Raw genomic sequence first — 25,039 nt, 5'->3', positions numbered from 1 at the left:
ATAAAACAGCATGCTAAGAAATATAAACTTTCCAACTTATATCAATAGATAAATAGATGATAGATAGATGATAGATAGATAGATAGATAGATAGATAGATAGATAGATAGCTGGATAGATGATAGATAGATAGATAGATAGATAGATAGATAGATAGATAGATAGATGATATAGATAGATAGATAGATAGATGATAGATAGATAGATAGATAGATAGATGATAGATGATAGATAGATGATTGATAGATAGATAGATAGATAGATGATAGAGATAGATAGATAGATAGATAGATGATAGATAGATAGATGATAGATAGATATGATAGATAGATAGATAGATAGATAGATGATAGAGATAGATGATAGAAAGAAAGATAGATAGATAGATAGATGATAGATAGATAGATAGATAGATAGATAGATAGATAGCTGGATAGATGATAGATAGATAGATAGATAGATAGATAGATAGATAGATAGATGATATAGATAGATAGATAGATAGATGATAGATAGATAGATAGATAGATAGATAGATAGATAGATGATAGATGATAGATAGATGATTGATAGATAGATAGATAGATAGATAGATGATAGAGATAGATAGATAGATAGATAGATAGATAGATAGATAGATGATAGATAGATAGATGATAGATAGATATGATAGATAGATAGATAGATAGATAGATAGATGATAGAGATAGATGATAGAAAGAAAGATAGATAGATAGATAGATGATAGATAGATAGATAGATAGATAGATAGATATGATAGATAGATAGATAGATAGATGATAGAGATAGATGATAGAAAGATAGAAAGATAGATGATAGATAGATAGATAGATAGATAGATAGATAGATAGATAGATAATTTATTACGGTCAAAGACCAGCTCACGTACTTATATCAATTTTCTTCTCACTGCTGATAGAATTGCAGAGTTGCAGGGTCATTTATCAAGTAAGTGGCTTGCATGGGATGTTACTCCTACTCAGAGTAAACCTATTGGGAATTCTGGGCATGGTTCACCGGGATCTATTTGGGGTTTTTTAGCGGGTCTCTCCCACTGAGCAGAAGTCCAATTTGGCTGCAACTCACGAGGTTTGTGTTTCACATAGTGAGGTGAAACATTGAAAGGTCCTTAAGATTGAATCAGATCCTTAAGATTGAATCAGATTCAATCGCTGCCTCTCAGCCTAACCTACCTCACAGACAGGGCCGGATTTAGGTTTGATGAGGCCCTCAGCTCCTGAAGGTAACGGGGCCCTTTCTATGTCCAGCTGCCCTTTGTCCACAGCAAATTGCAGCTGTTTTTTGTGTTGAATATATGCTATATGGTCATTGATGGACCTCATAGGTATCTCAAGCCTTATGCACATGTGGCCGTGCAACCAGTCCATGCAGAATGTAGGCACCCTATATATAGGTAAAGAGGACCCCTGACCATTAGGTCCAGTCATGGCCGACTCTGGGGTTGTGGCGCTCATCTCGCTTTATTGGCCGAGGGAGCCGACGTACAGCTTCCGGGTATGTGGCAAAACGTACCAGAAACATAAGAAATCCAAGACAACAAACTTTTTATAAAAGAATGGAAATGGTTTATTGAATATTTACAAAATAAACTGTAAACAGATAAGAACATTGGCAGGATTGCTGTAATACTGTAACCTGCAGTTTCATAAGAGTATATATTTAAAGGAGATGAATGAATGAGTAAATTAAGTTAATTTGGAATATGCAGAAGATATAAAAAATAAATTTAAGGGGGGGGAGGAAGTTGAGTTTTGAAATGTTAAAATGATTGTATAATTATTGAAATGTATAAAACTGAAAATCATCAATAAAATAATAAGTTTGAAAAATATAAACATTAAAATAAACTTCCCTATGCAGGAAGACGGCTCAGGGGTCAGATAACTCCATACCCTCCAACGCTTCTCCAATGAAAATGTTGTTGTTGTTGTTGTTTAGTCGTTTAGTCGTGTCCGACTCTTTGTGACCCCATGGACCAGAGCACGCAAGGCACTCCTGTCTTCCACCGCCTCCCGCAGTTTGGTCAGGCCAATGAAAATAGGGATGTCCTAAGAAAAAGTGGATGCGGGTGGCACTGTGTTCTAAACCACAGAGCCCAGGGCTTGCCGATCAGAAGGTCGGCGGTTCGAATCCCCGCGACGGGGTGAGCTCCCGTTGCTCGGTCCCTGCTCCTGCCAACCTAGCAGTTCGAAAGCACAGCAAAGTGCAAGTAGATAAATAGGTACCGCTCCGGCGGGAAGGTCAACGGCGTTTCCGTGCGCTGCTCTGGTTCGCCAGAAGCGGCTCAGTCATGCTGGCCACATGACCCGGAAGCTGTACGCCGGCTCCCTCGGCCAATAAAGCGAGATGAGCGCCGCAACCCTAGAGTCGGTCACGACTGGACCTAATGGTCAGGGGTCCCTTTACCTTTACCTTTATGATTCTATTCTCTTCAATTATGTTCTGAAAACTGGCCTACAAGCCAGAGGTTTTCTGCCCTGGCCTGTAGTTCTGGCTAACTCACAGGATCCCTTGAGTTTTCCTGTTGTATTTTTAATGTTGTGAACCGCCCAAGTGATCTTCAAAGGCACTCTGCCCATGCTCAAAGGCACACTGTCCATTTCAGCGGCTCCGCCTTGCTGGACTGGAAAGGCGCTTTGTACATGCCTCAAAGCACAGTGCACCCGCATTAATGATCCGTTGGCTTTCCCCTGCCGGAATCATGGCAAGGCGCTCTGCACATGCCCCAAAGCACGTTGCGCTTACACTGATGATTCGTCAGCTTTCCCCTGCAGGAATCATGGCTAGGCACTCTGCACATGCCCCAAAGCGCTTTACACCCGCACCGATGATGTGGCGGCTTTATGGAAAGGCGCTCTGCACATGCCCCAAAGCATGTTGCGCTCACACTGATGATTCGACGGCTGCCCCTTTCGGGAAGCATGGAAAGGCACTCTGCACATGCTCGGAGCCACGACGACCGGGAGAGAGGCAAGGGCGGAGATCTGGCTCCGGAGGGAGGGCTGAGTACCAGCAGCCCGGCCCCTCGGCTTCTCGCCCGCCCCTGGGCAGCGCCGGCTCCGCCTTCTGGCTTCCTCCCGACTCCTTAACTCCCAGGGTTGCGGCCAGCGGACGCGGATCTTCCGCGGGTCTTTCTCCGGCGATGTGAGAAGCGTCGCTGCTGCCGCCGCCTGCGCCGGAGCGCATCCCCCGCGGCCGCGGAACGATGGAGCGCGCAACGAGGCTGTTCCTGGCGCTGGATGTCCTGTGCCTCGTGGTTGGTAAGGGAAACTCGCCCCCCCTCCAAAAAAACCCACACTACTAGCCCCCCATTTCCCTGTCCTCTGTCCTGTCTGCGTTTGAACCCCCTACCCAAATTTATCCGTCCTTTTACGCGCCTGGAAACGGGGAAAGGGGGCATCTCCTTGGACCCCCCCCCTTCAAAGCTGCCCATCTAAGACTAAGCAGCATGGCCCAAGTCGCCTCCATCTCCCCCCCCCCAAAGAAAATATATTCACCAACGAGGAAAGGAGGGGTGCGCCCCATTTTCGCCCAGCTAAACTAGCCAGGACACCCGCAAAAATTGTGAATAACAGGCGTGGCTTTTGCAAATTCCTCCCCCCCCCCGGAAAAAAAAAACACTTTATGGGGAGGGTCTTCTAGGAATTGCTCTCCCCCAACTGCTTTTGCTGAACGGCCACCACCCCACCCCCCGAAAAAAAAATCTGGGATATTTGCCTAACTTGAGACACTCTGGGTTTTAAATGGGGAGGGGGGGGGCTCTGAGCAACTTCCTTTTCCCCCGGGACCCCCACCCTATAGAAACACACGTGTTCAGTCTGCTACTCTAGTTAAGCATGTCTGTGCCTTTAAAAAATATAATTACCCCCCCCCCCCCCAATTCAGATCCCCAGCAAGGAATGATGAAATCTATTATACAGTCAGCCTCTTGGTTTTTTTGTGGCGGGGGCACACACACCCACACACCCCATATTTTCCTAATTTGGTCTCCTTTTGTTCCAAGTCATCTTCTCATTTGCTACCGCAAAAGGGGGGGGAATGGGCCTGAGGTTTTATTGATACCATCTGGGGGGGGGTGTGGAGAAGGGGGGGTGAAGGACCACTCCCTGCCCCCCCCCCCAGTGCAAAGAAACATTGGCTTGGTTCACATGCCAGCTCATCTAAATTCCTCCTTTTGATTCCTCTGTGACGGATTGCCGCCCCCCCCCAAAAAAAAACCCACGACGGAGGGAAGATTCGAACCCAGCGCCGCTGTAGAAATCAGCCTAGACTGAATGACTCCACAATTCTGTGATTCTCTGGTTTTTATCTAGTTTCAAGAAATGCCCTTCCCGCTGTCTGTCGACCGCCTAGGGTCTTAATTCCGCAATTTGTAACGACAACCCTAAAAGGCGGGCCGGGGAACTGTTTTCTATAGCTGTTTTTGTGTGGGGGTGGGAGCAGAGGGTGATGATGGAATGGGTGGCTGGAAGGCGATCTGGATTCAAATCGGTTTGACCCACGGCTGTTCCGTTCTTTGCTCGGAATTATAATATCCTTCCTGCCGATTGAATAGTCCTTGAGGCAGGTTATGGTAAAGGTAAAGAGACCCCTGACCATTAGGTCCAGTCGTGGCTGACTCTGGGGTTGCGGCGCTCATCTCGCTTTACTGGCCGAGGGAGCTGGCGTACAGCTTCTGGGTCATGTGGCCAGCATGACTAAGCCGCTTCTGGCGAACCAGCGCAGCGCACGGAAACGCCGTTTACCTTCCCGCCGGAGCGGTACCTATTTATCTACTTGCACTTTGACGTGCTTTTGAACTGCTGGGTTGGCAGGACAGGGACCAAGCAATGGAAGCTCACCCTGTCATTGTGGGGATTCGAACCGCTGACCTTCTGATCGGCAAGTCCTAGGCTCTGTGGTTTAACCCACAGCGCCACCCGCATCCCTTCAGGTTATGACAGTTTGCAGTAAAACTCACATATATAAGACCCCAGAACCACTCGGTGCACCAGCCTTTAACTCCCCTGGCTGGTGGTGTGCTGCAGTCTTGGTGCAAGTGGGAAGAGATGAAATCAAGATTCTGGTCCTCATCATTTCTAAACAGAGGTCTAGTTTGCCTTCTGTCAAGTCAGGCCGTGGATCAATCCAGCCTGGCGTTTCCAACCCAGACCGGCAGCAGCACACCAGGGTTTTTCATGCAATCATAAAAAAAAAAAACTGTAGAGTCAGAAAGGGACCTTGCGGGTCATCCAGCCCAACCCCGGAATCTTTTTGCTCCATGTGGGGCTCGAACCCACGTCCCTGCGATTCGGCGTCTGGTGCTCTGCCGACTGAGCTGGTCTTGCTAGCTAGGGACGATGGGAGTTGTGATCCAACAACAGTTTGGGAGGCGTTGCTTTAAAAGGGAAAGCAAGTTTTTAGTCCTCATGTTGGCTGATTTAAAGAGGAACTTGGTAAGCGGCCTCTTATCGAGACAGGCACTGACCGGCAGCATCTTTGTGCATGGAGTGCGCTGCTTGCTTTCTGGAAGTGGCTTTCCCCCCAGGGCCTTTCAGCGGGTTGGGATAGATGACCGCATGGGGTCCCTTTACGATTCTAGCACAGGGCACTGGGTGAAGGGGAAGAGGTGGGGAATGTGAGCCCGGCCCGGCCAGCAACATTGCAGTCTGCTCCCTGCCCTCTGGCCAGGAAGGGGGTCAGGTCTGTCTTCACTTTGAGATTCCTGGAGGTGACTTTTTGGCTGCCGGCGGTGGCCAAACCGCCCTGCCCTTCGCTTCCGTATTTGCCTGTCGAGGTTCGTTAGCAGACCTTTAAACTGATGTAGAATGAGAGCCGTGGAGCAAATGAGAAGCCCAGAACGAGCCCTGCTGGATCAATCGTTGGACTGGTCATGTTGTGTGGCTGCCTGACGAATAATAATTTATTATTTATACCCCGCCCATCTGGCTGGGCTTCCCCAGCCACTCTGGGGGGCTTCCAACAAAATATTAAAATACAGTAATGGATCAAACATTAAAAGCTTCCCTAAACAGGGCTGCCTTCAGATGTCTTCTAAAAGTCTAGTAGTTGTTGTTCTCTTTGACATCTGGTGGGAGGGCGTTCCACAGGGCGGGTGCCACCACCGAGAAGGTCCTCCGCCTGGTTCCCTGTAACTTGGCTTCTTGCAGGGAGGGAACCGCCAGAAGGCCCTCGGAGCTGGACCTCAGTGTCCAGGCAGAACAATGGGGGTGGAGACACTCCTTCAGGTATACAGGACCGAGGCCGTTTAGGGCTTTAAAGGTCAGCACCAACACTTTGAATTGTGCTCGGAAACGTACTTACCGTCTTCCAAAGCAGCTACTCTATTCCGAACTCAAAAATGGAAAGCGTAATGCTGGCGGTCAACAAAAGAGGTTCAAAGACTCTCTCAAGGCAAAATGTAGTACAGTGGACGCTCAGGTTGCGAACATGATCCATGTGGGAGGCATGTTCTCAACCCGCAGCATTCACAACCCGCTGCACCACATCTGCGCATGCACAGGTTGCGATTTGGTCTTCTGCGCATGCGCAAAGCGCGACCGCCGAAACCCGGAAGTAACCCATTCCGGCACTTCCTGGTTTCGGTGCGTCCGTAACCCGAAAAAATGGAACCTGAAGCGTCTGTAACCCAAGGTATGACTGTATAAACACTGACAACTGGGAAACACTGGCCTGCGAGCGCTCCAGTTGGAGAACAGCCTTTGCCAAAGGTGTCGTGGGCTTTGAAGACACTCGAACTCAGGATGCAAGGGAGAAACGTGCTAAGAGGAAGGCACGCTTGGCAAACACTCACCGGGATCAACTCCCGCCCGGAAACCAATGTCCCCACTGTGGAAGGATGTGTGGAACCAGAATTGGCCTCCACAGTCACTTACGGACTCACTGTTAAAACCATGTTTATGGAAGACAATCTTACTCAGCTACAAAGGGGAAGAAGAATCGTTGTTGAGTTGGACGAGGAATCTCGGCTAAAGCATCCCCGACAGATAGCCCTCCAATCTCTGCTGAAAAACCTCCAAGGAAGGAGAGTTTTGCAGCACCCAATAAGATACCTTTAGGAAAGCCACAATCAGGATTCGAACACAGCTCTCCCTTCCCGGAATTTCCGGCGAGTGGCGTTCAGAAGCATTGCTGCCTCTGACCGTGGAGGCAGACCATAATCACCCTGGATAGTCGCCATCGATAGCCCTCTCCAGCCCACAGTTTGTCCAATCCTACTTTGAAGCCAAGCCATTGTAGTTTCCAGTGGCGGTGAGTTCCGTAGTTGAACTATGCGACGTCTCCCATTCCCAGCAAGGCTCATGAATCTGAACCCAGGACTGAAGCGAATTGACTCTGATTGTTCGCCTGGGACTCCAGATTTTGCAGGTGAATCATTCGGAAGGAAATCAGCCCTGGGTGCTCACGGGAAGGACAGATCCTGAAGCTGAGGCTCCAATACTTTGGCTGCCTCATGAGAAGAGAAGACTCCCTGGAAAAGACCCTGATGTTGGGAAAGATGGAGGCGCAAGGAGAAGGGGACGACGGAGGATGAGATGTTTGGACAGTGTTCTCGAAGCTACCAGCATGAGTTTGACCAAACTGCGGGAGGCAGTGGAAGACAGGAGGGCCTGGCGTGCTCTGGTCCAGGGGGTCACGAAGAGGCGGACACGACTAAACAACTCAACAACAACAATTTGTACCCCACCCATGTGGCTGGGCTTCCCCAGCCACTCTGGGCGGCTTGCAACAAAACATTAAAAAACAGTAATGCATCAAACATTAAAAGCTTCCCTAGACTATGAAAAAAAACAGCCCCCCTTCAAAAACTTTTTAGTTTAGAGGAAAAGGTGAAGATCAACAGGACAGAAGTGTATTAAATGATAAACGGTACAGAGAGAGAGGAACTCGCGACTTGCAGACATCCAGCAAAGCGGAATGCTGGGAGATTCGGGGCAAGATAAAAGCAGCATGTAGTTGAACTACGAAACTCCCTGCCACAGGGAGTGGCCACGAATTTAGGTGGTTTTTGATAGAGGATTGGGCATATCCGAGGAGAAGGCTACTGACCATGACAGCTTTCCCAGCAGAGCACCGCGACGCTTCCGAATGCAAGTTCCTGCAAACCACAGCTGGCTCTCGCACTCGGATTCTGCTAAGCCGGCATCCCACTGGTTGTCGACTGCAAGACTAGACAGACCACTGGCCTGATCCAGTCATCGGCTCTTCTCAGCGTTCCCTGGTATGCAGTTACATTTCGTAGGGATATGTATTTAATTGCACGGTTCCTGCTTAGCTAATCTCTTTTGCCTTCCTTTCCCTCCCAAATTTCCTTCATAAAATACAGGCTTGAGCCCCCAGAAAGTTAAGGAACACAAATCTCTCAATGGGTTGGATGAAAGGATAGAATAACTTGGTTTCTCGGTGTGCCAAGTTTCCCCATGACACACAATTTTTTTTGGGGGGGGGGGGATAAGCAATATTTGGATGATTTCTGCAGCCAAGACACAGAAAGTTGACATTTGATAACCGCCACCTTTCGAGAAGGAGCCTTTGGGTTTGCATTTATTATTTTTTAAAAAAATGGCAATAAACAAGTACAGATTTTCCCCCCGAGGGCAAAAGTACGGAGGAGCTGATTGCCATCTTCCCACAGGGACGAAGGTCGTCGTCTCTCTCGCTGCGGCCAGTCCCTATCATCATTCCCTTCTCATGGCAAACCGAAGTGGTTGAGGGCCTGTCATTTTGAGAGCAAAAGAGGGCCTTTGGGGGAAAATAAGGGAGCGATTTCTGCATGCTCGGGCGAAGAGGGAGGGGACCTTGTTGTAACCAAAAAGAAAAGGGAAAAAAAGAGAGGCCTGCAGAATAGCAGGGGGAGGCGAGGCAGGGGAATTCCCTGCCACCAGAACCGTTCCTCATCTCCCTCTGTATTCTATAGTATAATGTGCAATTAAAATAAATAATAATAATAATAATAATAATACTAAACTGTTCCAGATTAATTGGAGACTCTTTATCATGGGTCGTGAGTTCGAGTCCCACGCTGGGCAAAAGATTCATGCATTGCAGGGGGTTGGACTAGATGACTCTCAGGGTACCTTTCCAACTTTATAATTCTAGGATTCTAATATTCTAATGGAGGCGGAAGAGCCCTGCATTCAAATCCTGCTACTGAATGGCTTTGGGGAAGTCTCTCTCTCTCTCCTAAGAACCAATTCATCTGTATATCTGGAATAAAGCACATTGACACCCCCTTCTGATTTGTTGTTTAGTTGTTTAGTCGTGTCCGCCTTTTCGTGACCCCCTGGACCAAGAGCACGCCAGGCACTCCTGTCTTCCACTGCCTCCCGCAGTTTGGTCAGACTCATGCTGGTAGCTTCGAGAACACTGTCCCACCATCTCGTCCTCCATTGTCCCCTTCTCCTTGCGCCCTCCATCTTTCCCAACATCAGGGTCTTTTCCAGGGAGTCTTCTCTTCTCATGAGGTGGCCAAAGTCTTGGAGCCTCAGCTTCAGGATCTGTCCTTCCAGTGAGCACTCAGGGCTGATTTCCTTCAGAATGGAGAGGTTTGATCTTCTTGCAGTCCATGGGACTCTCAAGAGTCTCCTCCAGCACCAGAATTCAAAAGCATCCATTCTTCGGCGATCAGCCTTCTTTATGGTCCAGCTCTCACTTCCATACATCATGACTGGGAAAACCAGAGCTTTTACTATACGGACCTTTGTCGGCAAGGTGATGTCTCTGCTTTTTAAGATGCTGTCTAGGTTTGTCATCACTTTCCTCCCAAGAAGCAGGCGTCTTTTAATTTCGTGGCTGCTGTCACCATCTGCAGTGATCATGGAGCCCAAGAAAGTAAAATCTCTCACTGCCTCCATTTCTTCCCCTTCTATTTGCCAGGAGGTGATTGGGGTTAGATTCCCCTATATAGTTTTTGCGTGAGTGGCTGCCTAAGGAAGCATATATCTATATATGGCTGGAGGATGCAGGTGCAACGAGAAATCCTAATTTTAGAGGCACGTTTAGACTGTTCTATTCCCAGAGGAAAAATGCAATGCGAAAGAATAAGTCCGAATCGCCACTTGGGCCCTGACGCCAGCAATGCCCACCTGTGGTTAAACCAGATTTAGGGCTAAGAAGAGCTGCAGAAACTCCAAATTAAACCTTTTTGTGCTTTTCTTAAGAGGCGCTTTATAAAAAAAAAGATTATGGAGGAGTAGGTAACTATTTTGGGAGAAGTCCTCTTTGCTCTCGCCGGGGCAAGGAGGGTCATCCGATTGTCTCGGGAGAGCTAAAAACAAACACACCTAAAATAAAACCACGTCGGCCCGGGAAAGACTTTACGGTGCAATGGGGAGGTATAATATAAAAATAGGACGTAAATGGGTTAACCGGGGTTGGAGGGGGGAGAAGGAGGAAATGGAAAACGGGGGGAAGGAGACGTGAAGTTTAAAATACAGGACGGGTGGTAGATTAAAATTGCAGGGAGGTCGTTTCTGCTTCCTTAAAAAGCACAGAGGGAGCTTGATTTCGCAAGTGAAAGCTTCTTAATTTGGAGGAAACGGCATAAAAAGCTGGCTTTTCCGGGTGTGTCCGGATAGCTCTCTTCTTCTTTGGTGATCCCGAGTAAGATTGTCTTCCACAAACAGTGAGTCCGTAAGTGACTGTGGAGGCCAATTCTGGATCCACACTTCCTTCCACAGTGGGGACATAAGTTTCCGGGCAGGAGTTGATCCCGGTGAGGGTTTGCCAAGCGTGCCTTCCTCTTAGCACGTTTCTCCCTCGTGTCCTGAGTTCGAGTGTCTCCAAAGCCCATGACACCTTTGGTAAAGGCTGTTCTCCAACTGGAGCACTCGCAGGCCAGTGTTTCCCAGTTCCTGGTGTTTATACTACATTTTTAAAGATTGCCTTGAGAGAGTCTTTAAACCTCTTTTGTTGACCACCAGCATTACGCTTTCCGTTTTCAAGTTCGGAATAGAGCAGTTGCTTTGGAAGACGATCATCAGGCATCTGCACAACGTGACCAGTCCAACGAAGTTGATGCTGAAGAATCATCGCTTCCACACTGGTGATCTTTGCTTTTTCCAGTACACTGGTATTAGTTTGCCTGTCTTCCCAAGTGATGTGTAAAAATTTCCGGAGACGCCGCCGATGGAATCTTTCGAGGGGTTGGATAGCAGCGCAATCTGCCATTCTCCACCGGAGCCTCTGGTCAAATTTGTCAATCGGACATGAAGGAGGTCTTCTTAGATGACAGCACCTGACGTTCGGAGATATACTACTCCTGTATAAGGAGGCTCGTTTGTTTATTTATTATCAACCCTTCGGCCCCAATGAACGTTACGACGATCAAAGCACCATGTTGAAAGCAGTTGAAAGCAGGCACGTCCAAAGTCCATTTTGGGGGTCTAATCCGGCCCCTGTGGCAGTTTATTTTCTGGGGTAAAATCCTAAAAACTTTCGTCGGTCCTCCACTTCCTCAAATCTGGCCCTCTTTGAAAAAGGTTTGGACACCACTGGTAAAGCAACTTAACAGCCAGAAAAATAAAATGGGTCTGAAAAAGTGTCAAAGTGTCCATCTTTCCCCGAAAGCTCAAAAATGAAGGTGCCTTGATGCACCTCTGCGGGGAGGAAGAACCACAGATTAGGGGCTGACACCGATAAGACCCTCGCGCACACAGACCTGGCCACCCCCTGAGCATCTGAGGGTGGAGGAACTACCAAGAGGGCCTCACTCTGCCAATCTCAGAACCCAAAGGGGTCTGAATGGAACCAGCCGCTGCATTTTGTACCCAAATTGAGTTTCTGCGTCGTCTTCAAGGGCAGCCCCACAAAGATCGCATTGCAGTAATCCAGCCTGGGGAAACTTTCCTCCTCCCAGCGATGCAGCCATCTGAAAGAGGCCAGCAGATTGGCCTCACTTTCCCCACCTGTAAAATGGGCGTGGACCTCTGTTAAGATATATTAACCAAACCAGGTAAACATAATCTGAGCAAAGACAGCCTCCAAGGGAACTGATCTCATGAAGGTTGGTCGAAACGCTGTTGGGATCGAGACTGGGAGAACTCGGGTTCAAATCCTGAGTAAGCCACGAAACTCTGGCCCCCCAGACCTTGGTTTGCCCACCCATGGCTTTCAGAGCGCGGTAAATGCGAAAAGCAAAAGTGCTTGGGCTAGGCTCAAGATAAAACAGCCGAGGAGAAAGTTGCTCAATCCAGGTGGATTTTCTGCATTCCGTACCTGCCCAGCCAAAGTTCTCGCCAAAGCCGCAAGCGAGTTTCAAAGGCAGCCCACGCCAAGCCTTCTCAGGCAGAAAACCACACCCCGATGCAGAGTGAACAAGAGTCGATGGACAGGCAGAGCTCTCTCTCGAATCCGGATCTTTTAATCCGGCAGCTCGTTCCAGAGAGTCTGAGCCAGCCTCTTCTCTCAGGAAGTACCTGCAGGATCAGGCCCAGCTGGCCCAAACTCCTGTTCTTGCAGCGCAGGCGAGAAACCTGCAAGCGGGTTCCAAGTGCAAAAGCACACACTCCCCTAGGGGCATAGCGTGGAGGGCGGGTTGCTGGGCCCCGGGCACATTTTTCGTGTGCACGTTTGGCTCCTCACGCCGCCCTGCCAGCCACGAGCTGCTTTGCAAGAGATGATCCAAGGGCTGCTGCATTGGCTGGCCGGGCTCACAGTGCGAGGGAGGGCGCTTCAGGAGCGAGGCCTGGGCTGATGTAGCGCCATTGCATGCCCTGGGACACAGCAAACCGCGCTACGCCACTGCTCTCCCTCCCTGCAGTTTCCCGCAACCGGTATTCAGAAACGTCTTCATCGGTGGAGGTAGAGCACAGCGAATTGGTCTAATCCTCTTTTGAAGTTGGCGGGCGTTGATGCCTCTTGCAGCAGGGAGTTCCACTGTTCAAACTATCCGCGTCACAAAGAAGTTTATCTGTCCCGAACCGCCCGACATTCGGCTTCTCTGGGTGCTCACGAGATGCAGGAAAACCCTTCCTCCGTTGCTGCGTATACCGTATTTCTGGGAAAGATGGACACTTTGACACTTTTTCAGACCCATTTTATTTTTCTGGCTGTTAAGTTGCTTTACCAGTGGTGTCCAAACCTATTTCAAAGAGGGCCAGATTTGAGGAAGTGGAGGACCTCTCCGCTGGGAAGCGCTGAGCAAAGGCGAGTCCCCAGGAAACACGGCCGATTTGATCGGCACAAGGCATGCAAGCTCCACCCCCCCAGTCGTTCTTAGACTCCTTATTGGGTGAGCAACGCAGCCAAGCAACACAGTTGGAGCCTCCCTCCTCCCTGGCCGGCAGGGAGGGAGGGAGAGGAGCTGCTTCCTTTGAAACCCGGGAAATTTAAGGGACATCATCAGTAAGGGACAGCAGCGGGACGCGGCGCTGGGATAAGGGTCTTTCCCGCCAAATAAGGGGACCATTGACAGCTATGGTCCGGCCTGGTCTTTAGGGTTGTCATGACGAAAAGCCTTAGCAACCAAAATCCTTGGGAAGACAGGGAGAGGCAAATGCCACGAATAGGGAACAGGAATGAACCGATCACTTTAAGGAAGTATTTTTAATAGCCGGCTAAATAACCAGCTAATAGTGGGAGACAGGACGGCCTGGCATGCTCTGGTCCAGGGGGTCACGAAGAGGCAGACACGACTAAACGACTAAGCAACAACAAAACCCCAGTCAGGTGATCTCTAAACATAAGCTTTTACTTATGTAAAAGTGAGTAAAAGCTTACGTTTAGAGATCACCTGAGTGGGGTTAAAGGTAAAGGGACCCCTGACCATTAGGTCCAGTCGTGGCCGACTCTGGGGTTGCGGCACTCATCTTGCTTTATTGGCCGAGGGAGCCGGCGTACAGCTTCTGGGTCATGTGGCCAGCATGACTAAGCCGCTTCTGGCGAACCAGAGCAGTGCACGGAAACGCTGTTTACCTTCTCGCCAGAGCGGTACCTATTTATCTACTTGCACTTTGACGTGCTTTCGAACTGCTAGGTTGGCAGGAGCAGGGACCGAGCAACAGGAGCTCAACCCGTCACGGGGATTCGAACCGCCGACCTTCTGATCGGCAAGTCCTAGGCTCTGTGGTCTAACCCACAGCGCCACCTGCGTCCCACGACTGGGGTTAGATTCCCCCATATAATTTTTGCGTGAGCGAGGAAGGATATAAATATCATTTGTGGCCAGTTCTCCAGCGGTTTTGGGGTCAGGCAACATAGAATCATAAACCCAGGAAAAGAACTTCCAGGGTCATCAAGTCCAATCCCCTGGAATGCAGGACTCGAACCCACAACCTTGACATTAAGAGCCTCATGAGCTACTGCATTTATGGCCCACCTGTTTCTCCAAGGAGCTCTAGGGGGCAGGTAAGTGGTTCTCCCGCTCCTCTCTCCATCCCCACAACAACCCTGCGAGGCTGGGGGTGCTCTGTGCATGCTCAGAGACCCACAGCCCTGAGATTCAGAGTCTAGCCCCGATCCGGCGAGACGGTCCTGAATTTTTTGGATTTGTTGGTTTGGGTTTTCTTCCTCCGCAGGCGGAAAGTGGAAAGCGAGAGCAGTTGGCGATCAAAGGCTGCCTCCTCCTTCCACCCCCCTTTCCCCTCATGCTTAGAACCGGTTAGGCAAGTCGGTGCGTCTCGGGAAGAGTTGGGCGAGCCCTAATAAAAGGGGGCGGGCGAGAGGCTTGTTGACATTTGGGAGTGTTCTGCCCCTCCGGGTTCAGAGCGCAAAACAGTGTCACACTTTTAATCCGGGAGCTCTGGGCTCAGGGGGCCCCTCTAGCGGCCGGGGCAAGGCCCTGTCTCGCTCCCCATCATCCAGGATTAAAACACATAGCGCTATTTCTTTTCTTTCTGCCACTCTCTCTCTTTTTATCTCTCTTTTTTCTTTCTCTCTTTCTCTCTCTCTCTTTATCTCTATCTTTCTTTCTCTTTCTCTCTTTCTCTCTCTCTTTCCTTCTCTCTCTCTCTCTCTCTCTCTCTCTCTCTCTCTCTCTCTCTTTCCTTCCTTCCTTCCTTCCTTCTTTCTCTCTATCTTTCCTTCTTTCTCTCTTTATCTCTATCTTTCTTTCTCTTTCTTTCTTTCTTTCTCTCTCTCTCCTCTCTCTCTCTTTCCTTCTCTCTCTCTCTCTCTTTCTCCTTCCTTCCTTCCTTCCTTCCTTCCTTCTTTCTTTCTTTCTTTCTTTCTTTCTTTCTTTCTTTCTTTCTTTCTCTCTATCTTTCCTTCTTTCTCTCTTTATCTCTATCTTTCTTTCTCTTTCTTTCTCTCTCTCTCTCTCTCCTCTCTCTCTCTCTCTCTTTCTTTCTTTCTTTCTCTCTATCTCTTTTTTCTTTTTTTCTTTCTCTTCCTCTCTCTTTCTCTCTCTTTCTTTCTTTTTCTCTCTCTCTCTCTGATGACAACCCGCCTCCTGAAAATCTCACTACAGTGGTACCTCGGGTTACATACGCTTCAGGTTACAGACTCCGCTAACCCAGAAATATTACCTTGGGTTAAGAACTTTGCTTCAGGATGAGAACAGAAATCGGGCGGCGGCAGCAGGAGGCCGCATTAGCTAAAGTGGTGCTTCAGGTTAAGAACAGTTTCAGGTTAAGAACGGACCTCTGGAACGAATTAAGTACTTAACCCGAGGTACCACTGTACAGTGGTACCTCCGGATGCGAACGGGATCCGTTCCGGAGCCCCGTTCGCATCCTGAACATAACGTAAGATGCGACATTTTGACCTTCTGCGCATGCGCGAGCGGCGAAACCCGGAAGTAACGCGCTACGTTACTTCCGGGTCACCGCGGAGCGCAAGCCGAATGCACTCAACCTGAAGCATATTTATCCCGAGGTATGACTGTAAACCACAGAGCCTAGGACTTGCCGATCAGAAGGTTGGCGGTTCGAATCCCCACGACGATGGGGTGAGCTCCCGTTGCTCGGTCCCTGCTCCTGCCAACCTTGCAGTTCGAAAGCATGTCAAAGTGCAAGTAGATAAATAGGTACCACTCCAGCGGGAAGGTAAACGGCGTTTCCGTGCGCTGCTCTGGCTCGCCAGAAGCGGCTTAGTCCTGCTGGCCACATGACCCGGAAGCTGTATGCCGGCTCCCTCAGCCAATAAAGCGAGATGAGCGCCGCAACCCCAGAGTCGGCCACGACTGGACCTAACGGTCAGCGGTCCCTTATGACTGTAATAAACTTGCACGGTGTGTTTTCCTGCCTCCTCCTCACAGTCTTTTTCTTCTCCCCACTTCCAGCCTCGCTGCCGTTCATCATCCTGACGCTGGTGAACTCCCCCTACAAGAGGGGCTTCTATTGCGAAGACACTTCCATCCGCTACCCCTACAAGGCGGACACCATCACCCACGGAGCAATGGCCGGCGTGACGATTCCGTGCACCGTTCTCATCGTAAGGAAAGCGGTGGTTACGATAGCAGGGGGGCGTCTCTCACACTCGGATCCTTACAACAGCCCTGCGAGGCTGAGGACCCCAAAGCTCCTTCTGCGAGCTTCTTCTTTAAAAGAAAATTAAAATATATTTATCCCCCGCCCATCTGGCTGGGCTTCCCCAGCCACTCTGGGCGTCTTCCAACAGAATATTAAAATACAATAACCTATTCGACATTAAAAGCGTCCCTAAACAGGGCCGCCTTCAGATGTCTTCTAAAAGTCTGGTAGTTGTTGTTCTCTTTGACATCTGACGGGAGGGCGTTCCACAGGGAGGGTGCCACCACCGAGAAGGCCCTCTGCCTGGTTCCCTGTAACCTCACTTCTCGCAATGAGGGAACTGCCAGAAGGCCCTCGGTGCTGGACCTCAGTGGCTGAACGATGGAGGTGGAGACGCTCCTTCAGATATACTGGACCGAGGCCATTTAGGGCTTTAAAGGTCAACACCAGCACTTTGAATTGTGCTCGGAAACGTCCTGGGAGCCAATGGAGGTCTTTCAGGACCGGTGTTATATGGTCTTGGTGGCCAGTCCCAGTCCCCAGTCTAGCTGCCGCATTCTGGATTAGTTGCAGTTTCCAGGTCACCTTCAAAGGTAGCCCCACGTAGAGCGCATTGCAGTAGTCCAAGCGGGAGATAACCAGAGCATGCACCACTCTGGCCAGACAGTCTGGTTTTCAAATCGAAAGTTTTACAGTCACATACCCAACATACAACATAGAAACAAAATTCCACGGAACCCGCCCCCTCCTTTTGGGGTCCTGTTGTCAATCATTTCCTCCTGCACCTTTTATTATAATCCAAATCTTTTACATCTCCATTATGTCCAAAATTCACCATTAAACTACAAGCGTTATTCCAATCCTGCTAACGATTTTAACTGATTATAATGGTTCTTAAGATAAGTTATAAACTTTCCCCATTCCTTATTAAAGTTTTGGTATTACAAGTTTTACATTAAAGGTAAAGGTAAAGGTACCCCTGCCCGTACGGGCCAGTCTTGACAGACTCTAGGGTTGTGCGCCCATCTCACTTAAGAGGCCGGGAGCCAGCGCTGTCCGGAGACACTTCCGGGTCACGTGGCCAGCGTGACGAAGCTGCATCTGGCGAGCCAGCGCAGCACACAGAAACGCCGTTTACCTTCCCGCTAGCAAGCGGTCCCTATTTATCTACTTGCACCCGGGGGTGCTTTCGAACTGCTAGGTTGGCAGGCGCTGGGACCGAACGACGGGAGCGCACCCCGCCGCGGGGATTCGAACCGCCGACCTTTCGATCGGCAAGCCCTAGGCGCTGAGGCTTTTACCCACAGCGCCACCCGCGTCCCACAGTTTTACATTAGTAAAAACAAAACAAAAAACAAAACAGCGTTTCGAATGCGTTATAAACATGCATCACCAGATGGCGCCAGAGAGCAAAAAAAATTCTGTGTGATTTTCCATAGCGATTTTCCCCCTTCTGTTAAAACGATTTAATTTCTTGCTTATTTATAGCGTTTGCCCCCCTGTGTGTAGATCCACCCTAGGTCCATTAATCCCATTAAAATGAAGGCACATGACTGATTTAGGTCCATTAAATCAATCTCTCTCTCAATAGCTCAGTTGGTAGAGCATGAGGCTTTATCTTGGGGCTGCGAGTTCGAGTCCTGCTTGGGGTAAAAAGATAACTGCATTGCAGGGGGTTGAACTAGATGACCCTCAGGGTCCCAACGCTACACTTTTATGATTCCTATATCTATATATCCGTTTGTAGATTTCCGCCGGTGAGGCATACCTCGTCTACACTGAGCGCCTGTACTCTCGCTCCAAGTTCAACAATTACCTGGCCGCCCTCTACAAGGTGGTGGGGACCTTCCTGTTTGGCGGCGCCATCAGCCAATCGCTGACAGACCTGGCGAAGTACATGATTGGGCGCCTGAGGCCCAACTTCCTGGCGGTCTGCAATCCCGATTGGTCGAAAGTCAACTGCTCGGTTTATGTCCAGCTGGAAGACATCTGCCAGGGCAATGCCAAAGACATCACTGAATCCAGGTAAGGCTGGAAGGGGTACGCTGGGCAGGCGGACTCGATATCTTGGCAGCTGCTCCAGAGCGGGCAATGCCAGGCTGAGTGGAGCGGTCAAGTTAACAGTTTCATTTTTTTAAAAAAATGCTTTTTATTGAGATTTCAGAACACCAACACCAACCAACCTAGACAGCATCTTAAAAAGCAGAGACATCACCTTGCCAACAAAGGTCCGTATAGTAGAAGCTCTGGTTTTCCCAGTAGTGATGTATGGAAGTGAGAGCTGGACCATCAAGAAGGCTGATCGCTGAAGAATGGATGCTTTTGAATTCTGGTGCTGGAGGAGACTCTGGAGATCAAACCTCTCCATTCAGAAGGAAATCAGCCCTGAGTGCTGAATGGAAGGACAGATCCTGAAGCTGAGGCTCCAAGACTTTGGCCACCTCATGAGCAGAGAAGACTCTTCGTGACCCCCTAGACCAGAGCACGCCAGGCACTCCTGTCTTCCACTGCCTCCCGCACTTTGGTAAAACTCATGCTGGTAGCTTCGAGAACACTGTCCCACCACCTCGTCCTCCGTCATCCCCTTCTCCTTGTGCCCTCCATCTTTCCCAACATCAGGGTCTTTTCCAGGGAGTCTTCTCTTCTCATGAGGTGGCCAAAGTCTTGGAGCCTCAGCTTCAGGATCTGTCCTTCCAGTCAGCACTCAGGGCTGATTTCCTTCCGAATGGAGAGGTTTGATCTTCTTGCAGTCCATGGGACTCTCAAGAGTCTCCTCCAGCACCAGATTTCAAAAGCATCAATTATCCGGCGAACAGCCTTCTTTATGGTCCAGCTCTCACTTCCATACATCACTACTGGGAAAACCATAGCTTTAACTAGACGGACCTTTGTTGGCAATGTGATGTCTCTACTTTTTAAGATGCTGTCTAGGTTTGTCATTGCTTTTCTCCCAAGAAGCAGGCGTCTCTTAATTTCGTGACTGCTGTCACCATCTGCAGTGATCATGGAGCCCAAGAAAGTAAAATCTCTCACTGCCTCCATTTCTTCCTCTTCTATTTGCCAGGAGGTGATGGGACCAGTGGCCATGATCTTCGTTTTTTTGATGCTGAGCTTCAGACCATTTTCATTACATTCTCTTTTAAAGCAGAGCATGCAGTGAATTTTAGATTCTCGTTCCAAAGTTTAGCACATGCATCATAGTCTATATTGTGTCCCAAGTCAATAGAAGTTAACAGTTTCTATTTATTTTGGATGCTTCCGTCTCATGCTTCCTTCAGAGCCTTTGAACAACATAGTGGAGCCTGAGCCGCTTAACTTTAGGGTTGCGGGTTCGAAAGATCCCAGGGTTCCAGGGGGTCAAACTAAACGACCCTTGGGATCCGTTCCACCAGGCAGCGCCAGACCCCTTCACTCCAACGACTCCGCTACATTAGTCAAAAAACAACGTTTTGAATGTGTTGCAAACGAGCACCACCAGGTGGCGCAATGGAGCAGAAAACTTTTCTGTGCGATTTTACATAGTGATTTTCCCCCAACTTTTGTTATGATGATTTGATTTCTGACTTATTTGTGGTGGGGATTTTCCTGTGTGTAGATCCATCCCAAGAACAGTTGCCTGCCAAGGACTTTTAGAACCCGAAGATGTGTTTATTTTTTTATTATTATTTGTAATCTCTCTCTTTTTTCCCTCCTAGGTTATCTTTCTATTCCGGACACTCCTCATTTGGAATGTACTGTATGATGTTCCTAGCAGTAAGTGTGCCGTTTGTTTCCCGACTTTTGGAAACTTTGCGCGGTGGCAGAAGGCTTGCTTTGAACCCAGAAGGTTCTGGGTTCGAACCTTACCATCTCCAGATGAAACAGGGGAGTTTGGGTTAAGACATCATCCTCATAATTTATTATTTATACCCCGCCCATCTGGCCACCCTGGGCGGCTCCCAACAGAATAATAATAATAATAATAATAATAATAATAAAGAGATAGAATATCAACCATTAAAAACTTCCCTCAACAGGGCTGCCTTCAGATGTCTTCTAAAAGTCAGATAGTTGTTTATTTCCTTGACATCTGATGGGAGGGCGTTCCACAGGGCGGGCGCCACCACCGAGAAGGCCCTCTGCCTGGTTCCCTGTAGCTTTGTTTCTCGCAGGGAGGGAACCGCCAGAAGGCCTTGGAGCTGGACCTCTGTGTCCGGGCATAATAATATAATAATAATTTATTATTTATACCCCGCCCATCTGGCTGGGTTTCCCCAGCCACTCTGGACGGCTTCCAACAAAATATTAAAATACAGTAATGCATCAAACATTAAAAGATTCCCTAAACAGGGCTGCCTTCAGATGTCTTCTAAAAGACTGGTAGTTGTTGTTCTCTTTGACATCTGGTGGGAGGGCGTTCCACAGGGCGGGCGCCACCACTGAGAAGACCCTCTGCCTGGTTCCCTGTAGCTTTGCTTCTCGCAGTGAGGGAACCGCCAGAAGGCCCTTGGAGCTAGACCTCAGCATCCGGGCAGAACGATGGGGGTGGAGACGCTCCTTCAGGTATACTGGGCTGTTTAGGGCTTTCAAGGTCAACACCAACACTTTGAATTGTGCTCAAAAATGTACTGGGAGCCAATGGAGGTCTTTCAAGAAGAAAGGCAGGCGACCCTTTCTGCAGGTCAGAAATCTGCTCCGCAGCCAATCCCTCCTCTCTCTCTTTCTCTCTTTCCAGCTCTATGTCCAAGCACGCCTGGTTGGTCGATGGGCACGCCTGGTTCGGCCTACCATCCAGTTCTTCCTCATCTCCTTTGCCATCTTCGTGGGCTACACCCGGGTCTCGGACTATAAACATCACTGGAGTGACGTGTTGTTGGGGCTCCTTCAAGGAATGCTCATCGCTATCCTCATTGTAAGTCTCTGTCGGGGGGCGGGGCTGAGGTGGGAAGGGGGCATAGTCCATTGGGGGCCCCCCCAGGGCCCTGCCAGGCTGGGGGTGCATAGAACCGAGTTCGAATCCCAGCCGGGTGCCGTCCTGCCTTCGCCCACTCTCTCCCTAACACACAGCTCCTAAATTAGTCCCCTTGCGGTTCGCTTCCTGCTTCCGATTGGCTGGAATGCCTGCGAACATTCCGTGATGTCACTGTTCATGGTCTTCATTTCATAAAATATATACAGTGGTACCTCAGGTTAAGTACTTAATTCGTTCCGGAGGTCCGTACTTAACCTGAAACTGTTCTTAACCTGAAGCACCACTTTAGCTAATGGGGCCTCCTGCTGCTGCCGCGCCACCCGAGCACAATTTCTGTTCTCATCCTGAAGCAAAGTTCTTAACCTGAAGCACTATTTCTGGGTTAGCCGAGTCTGTAACCTGAAGCGTATGTAACCTGAAGCGTATGTAACCCGAGGTACCACTGTATATTGTTTGACTGTAAAAAGAAACAAAACAAAACACATACAGAAAACCTCAAAGTTGTTTAAAGAAAGGCAAAATGAGGAAACATGCAAAAATACTGAAATGGATTAAAATGGCCTCCGCTTTCTAAACATCGTCAGAGTCAGGGGCAGTTTATATTAGCAGGGACCAGAACAAATCCAGCAAAGGCAACCAGCTGCTTGATGTCTATAGGCAGAGAGTTGCAAAGTCAAGTTCTTACAAACACGGAACAGGGGTTATGGCGGCACGTGTAAAGGTAAAGGTAAAGGGACCCCTGACCATTAGGTCCAGTCGTGGCCGACTCTGGGGTTGCGGCGCTCATCTCGCTTTACTGGCCAAGGGAGCCGGCGTACAGCTTCCGGGTCATGTGGCCAGCAGGACTGAGCTGCTTCTGGAGAACCAGAGCAGCACACGGAAACGCCGTTTACCTTCCCGCCGGAGTGGTACCTATTTATCTACTTGCACTTTGAGGTGCTTTTGAACTGCTAGGTTGGCAGGAGCAGAGACCGAGCAACGGGAGCTCACCCCGTCATTGCGGGGATTCGAACCGCCGACCTTCTGATCGGCAAGTCCTAGGCTCTGTGCGTTAACCCACAGCGCCACCCGCGTCCCATTTAAGCAGGGCCAATTACACCAATCAGAGCGATTTAAGTGGGTTCCTGCAGGGCAAGGTGATCTCGCAGGTAAACGGGTCCCAAGTTGTGTGTGTGTGTGTTCTATATAGTAACACCTTGAGCTCAGCCCGGTCACAGATGAGCAACCATTGCAGACCCCTGAGCACCAGGGTCCTATGCTGACAACCAGCATTGTAACCTGTGAGGCAATATTTCCTTCGTCTGAATGCGCCCTCTGCCCGGTGGGACGGATTCCCCCAGGGGTTTCACTGCCTCCTTCCAGTCCCTTTCCGCTTTTGACCCCCTCAATATTTGCTGCCCGAGGCAGCCGCCTAGCTCTGCCCCCTGAGAGGGCCGGCACTGGGATTTATCCTCCAAATGCGGCACTTAATTGAGGTTGAATCCTGACAAGACAGAAGCACTGTTTTTGGGGGACAGGAGGCGGGCAGGTGTGGAGGACTCCCTGGTCATGAATGGGGTAACTGTGCCCCTGAAGGACCAGGTGCGCAGCCTGGGAGTCATTCTGGACTCACAGCTGTCCATGGAGGTGCAGGTCAATTCTGTGTCCAGGGCAGCTGTCTACCAACTCCACCTGGTACGTAGGCTGAGACCCTATCTGCCTGCGGACTGTCTCGCCAGAGTGGTGCATGCTCTAGTTATCTCCTGCTTGGACTACTGCAATGTGCTCTACGTGGGGCTACCTTTGAAGGTGACCCGGAAACTACAACTAATCCAGAATGCGGCAGCTAGACTGGTGACTGGGAGCGGCCGCCGAGACCATATAACACCGGTCCTGAAAGACCTCCATTGGCTCCCAGGACGTTTCCGAGCACAATTCAAAGTGTTGGTGTTGACCTTTAAAGCCCTAAACGGCCCAGTAGACCTGAAGGAGCGTCTCCACCCCCATCGTTCTACCCGGACGCTGAGGTCCAGCACCGAGGGCCTTTTGGCAGTTCCCTCACTGTGAGAAGCAAAGCTACAGGGAACCAGGCAGAGGGCCTTCTTGGTGGTGGCGCCCTCCCTGTGGAATGCCCTTCCATCAGATGTCAAAGAGATAAACAACTACCTGACATTCAGAAGACATCTTAAGGCAGCCTTGTTCAGGGAAGTTTTTAATGTGTGACATCTTAGTGTATTTTTGGTCTTTGTGGAAGCCGCCCAGAGTGGCTGGGGAAACCCAGCCAGATGGGCGGGCTACAAATAATAAATTATTATTATTAATTTCCTGCCTCTCTAGGTCCGCTACGTCTCGGACTTCTTCAAGCACCGGCCCCCGGCCCTATGCGCCGAAGACCCCACTCACAAGCCCAACCTGCCCCTCAGCGAGCCGGATCGGAACCATTACACCTACGAAGACGCGGCCTGAACGTTTGCCTGAAGTCGTGTCTTCTCTTTTTCTGGGGGGCAGAAAGACTCGCTTCCGCCGCTCGTCCGAATCGCCTTCCTCCTTTCCGAAAAGCCTTTTGCTTTTGAACTTTCGTGGCGATGGAGATCATTGGCTGGATATTTCCCCCTCAGTCCATTTTTATTTTTTACCGTTTACTCGGAGGCAGCGATGCCCATTATAACTGCACAATGTATTTTGCACCTCTAAGATTGCTGCGCGCGCCCCCCCAAAAAAGAAAAAAAGAATCTGGGAAAGGCAGGAAACGGACTCTTTAACTTCTTGCAGTTGCGTTCTGGAGTTCTTTCATCGCAGGAATCCCGGGATCGTGGTTGCGTTGAGGTTGCCACCGTCCCCTCTACAAATTGTCCGCGCTCTTCTGCCGTTAACAGGAGACTGGGCTACAGATCTTTAGCTGGGGGTGGGGGGGGTGGTTTCCCATGCTATGCAAAAGTTCGACAGTAGACCTGAGCAGCCGTTTAAAAAGCGCAGGCGCCAGAATTCTCTCCCTCCTGGTAAGTTGGCAACCCAAACATCCCGGGGGGTTGACTGGTTCCCCACGCTATGCAAAAGTTCGACAGCAGACCTGAGCAGCCGTTTAAAAAGCGCAGGCGCCAGAAGGGTGCTTAAATTCTCTCCCTCCTGGTAAGTTGGCAACCCAAACATCCCAGCAGCAGAGCGATAGGGCCCACGCTGGCAAAAAAACTACACAATTCCCTTAAGGCTCTCCTCCTCACTAGCTGCGCACAGGGAGTTTTGGGCACAGGGTTTCTGAGTAACCGGATCGGGGCCCATTATCTGGGGGGGCAAAAGGTTGGTGGGCTGGCATGCAAGCGATTTGAGAAAGGCGTCCATGGGGCCTTCAGAGAACAAGTTGGCAGCAGGTAAAAGGGGAACAGGAATAGGTGGACCTCTTCGGCCCATGACAGCTAAGCCAAATGGCAAATTCCAAGCCCTGGTTTTCCGCCAATGAAATAAGAGGAGAATTCAATAAAGCAGAGAAAAATCTTGCAGAGATCCTGAGTTGTTGTTGAGTCGTTTAGTCGTGTCCGCCTCTTCGTGACCCCCTGGACCAGAGCACGCCAGACACTCCTGTCTTCCACTGCCTCCCGCAGTTTGGTCAAACTCATGCTGGTCGCTTCGAGAACACTGTCCCACCATCTCGTCCTCTGTC

General features: G+C 49.7%; 1 protein-coding gene across 1 annotated transcript; it reads left to right on the top strand.

Moving 5' to 3' along the window:
- Nucleotides 1–3,116: 3,116 nt before the first annotated feature.
- PLPP2 (phospholipid phosphatase 2) lies at nucleotides 3,117–24,888 on the top strand. The gene is made up of 6 exons (XM_077921816.1): nucleotides 3,117–3,302; nucleotides 16,262–16,413; nucleotides 18,199–18,476; nucleotides 20,147–20,204; nucleotides 21,166–21,342; nucleotides 23,719–24,888. The coding sequence occupies exons 1-6, from the start codon at nucleotides 3,248–3,250 to the stop codon at nucleotides 23,845–23,847; spliced, it is 849 nt and encodes a 282-aa protein (XP_077777942.1). The 5' UTR covers nucleotides 3,117–3,247; the 3' UTR covers nucleotides 23,848–24,888.
- Nucleotides 24,889–25,039: the final 151 nt, after the last annotated feature.

The sequence above is a fragment of the Podarcis muralis genome, chromosome 18 (genome assembly GCF_964188315.1).
Source record: "Podarcis muralis chromosome 18, rPodMur119.hap1.1, whole genome shotgun sequence".
Classification (NCBI taxonomy): Eukaryota; Metazoa; Chordata; class Lepidosauria; order Squamata; family Lacertidae; genus Podarcis; species Podarcis muralis.
The sequence above is the reverse complement of the archived record's forward strand: the minus strand, read 5'-3'. Positions and strand labels throughout refer to the sequence as shown.

What these genes read in the sequence shown, in the direction of transcription:
- PLPP2 (XM_077921816.1), top strand. Translation starts at nt 3,248, where the DNA reads ATGGAGCGCGCAACGAGGCTGTTCCTGGCGCTGGATGTCCTGTGCCTC. An exon ending in AAAGACATCACTGAATCCAG is followed by an intron (nt 18,477 to 20,146) that starts GTAAGGCTGGAA and finishes TTTCCCTCCTAG; the next exon opens with GTTATCTTTCTATTCCGGAC. An exon ending in ACTGTATGATGTTCCTAGCA is followed by an intron (nt 20,205 to 21,165) that starts GTAAGTGTGCCG and finishes CTCTCTTTCCAG; the next exon opens with CTCTATGTCCAAGCACGCCT.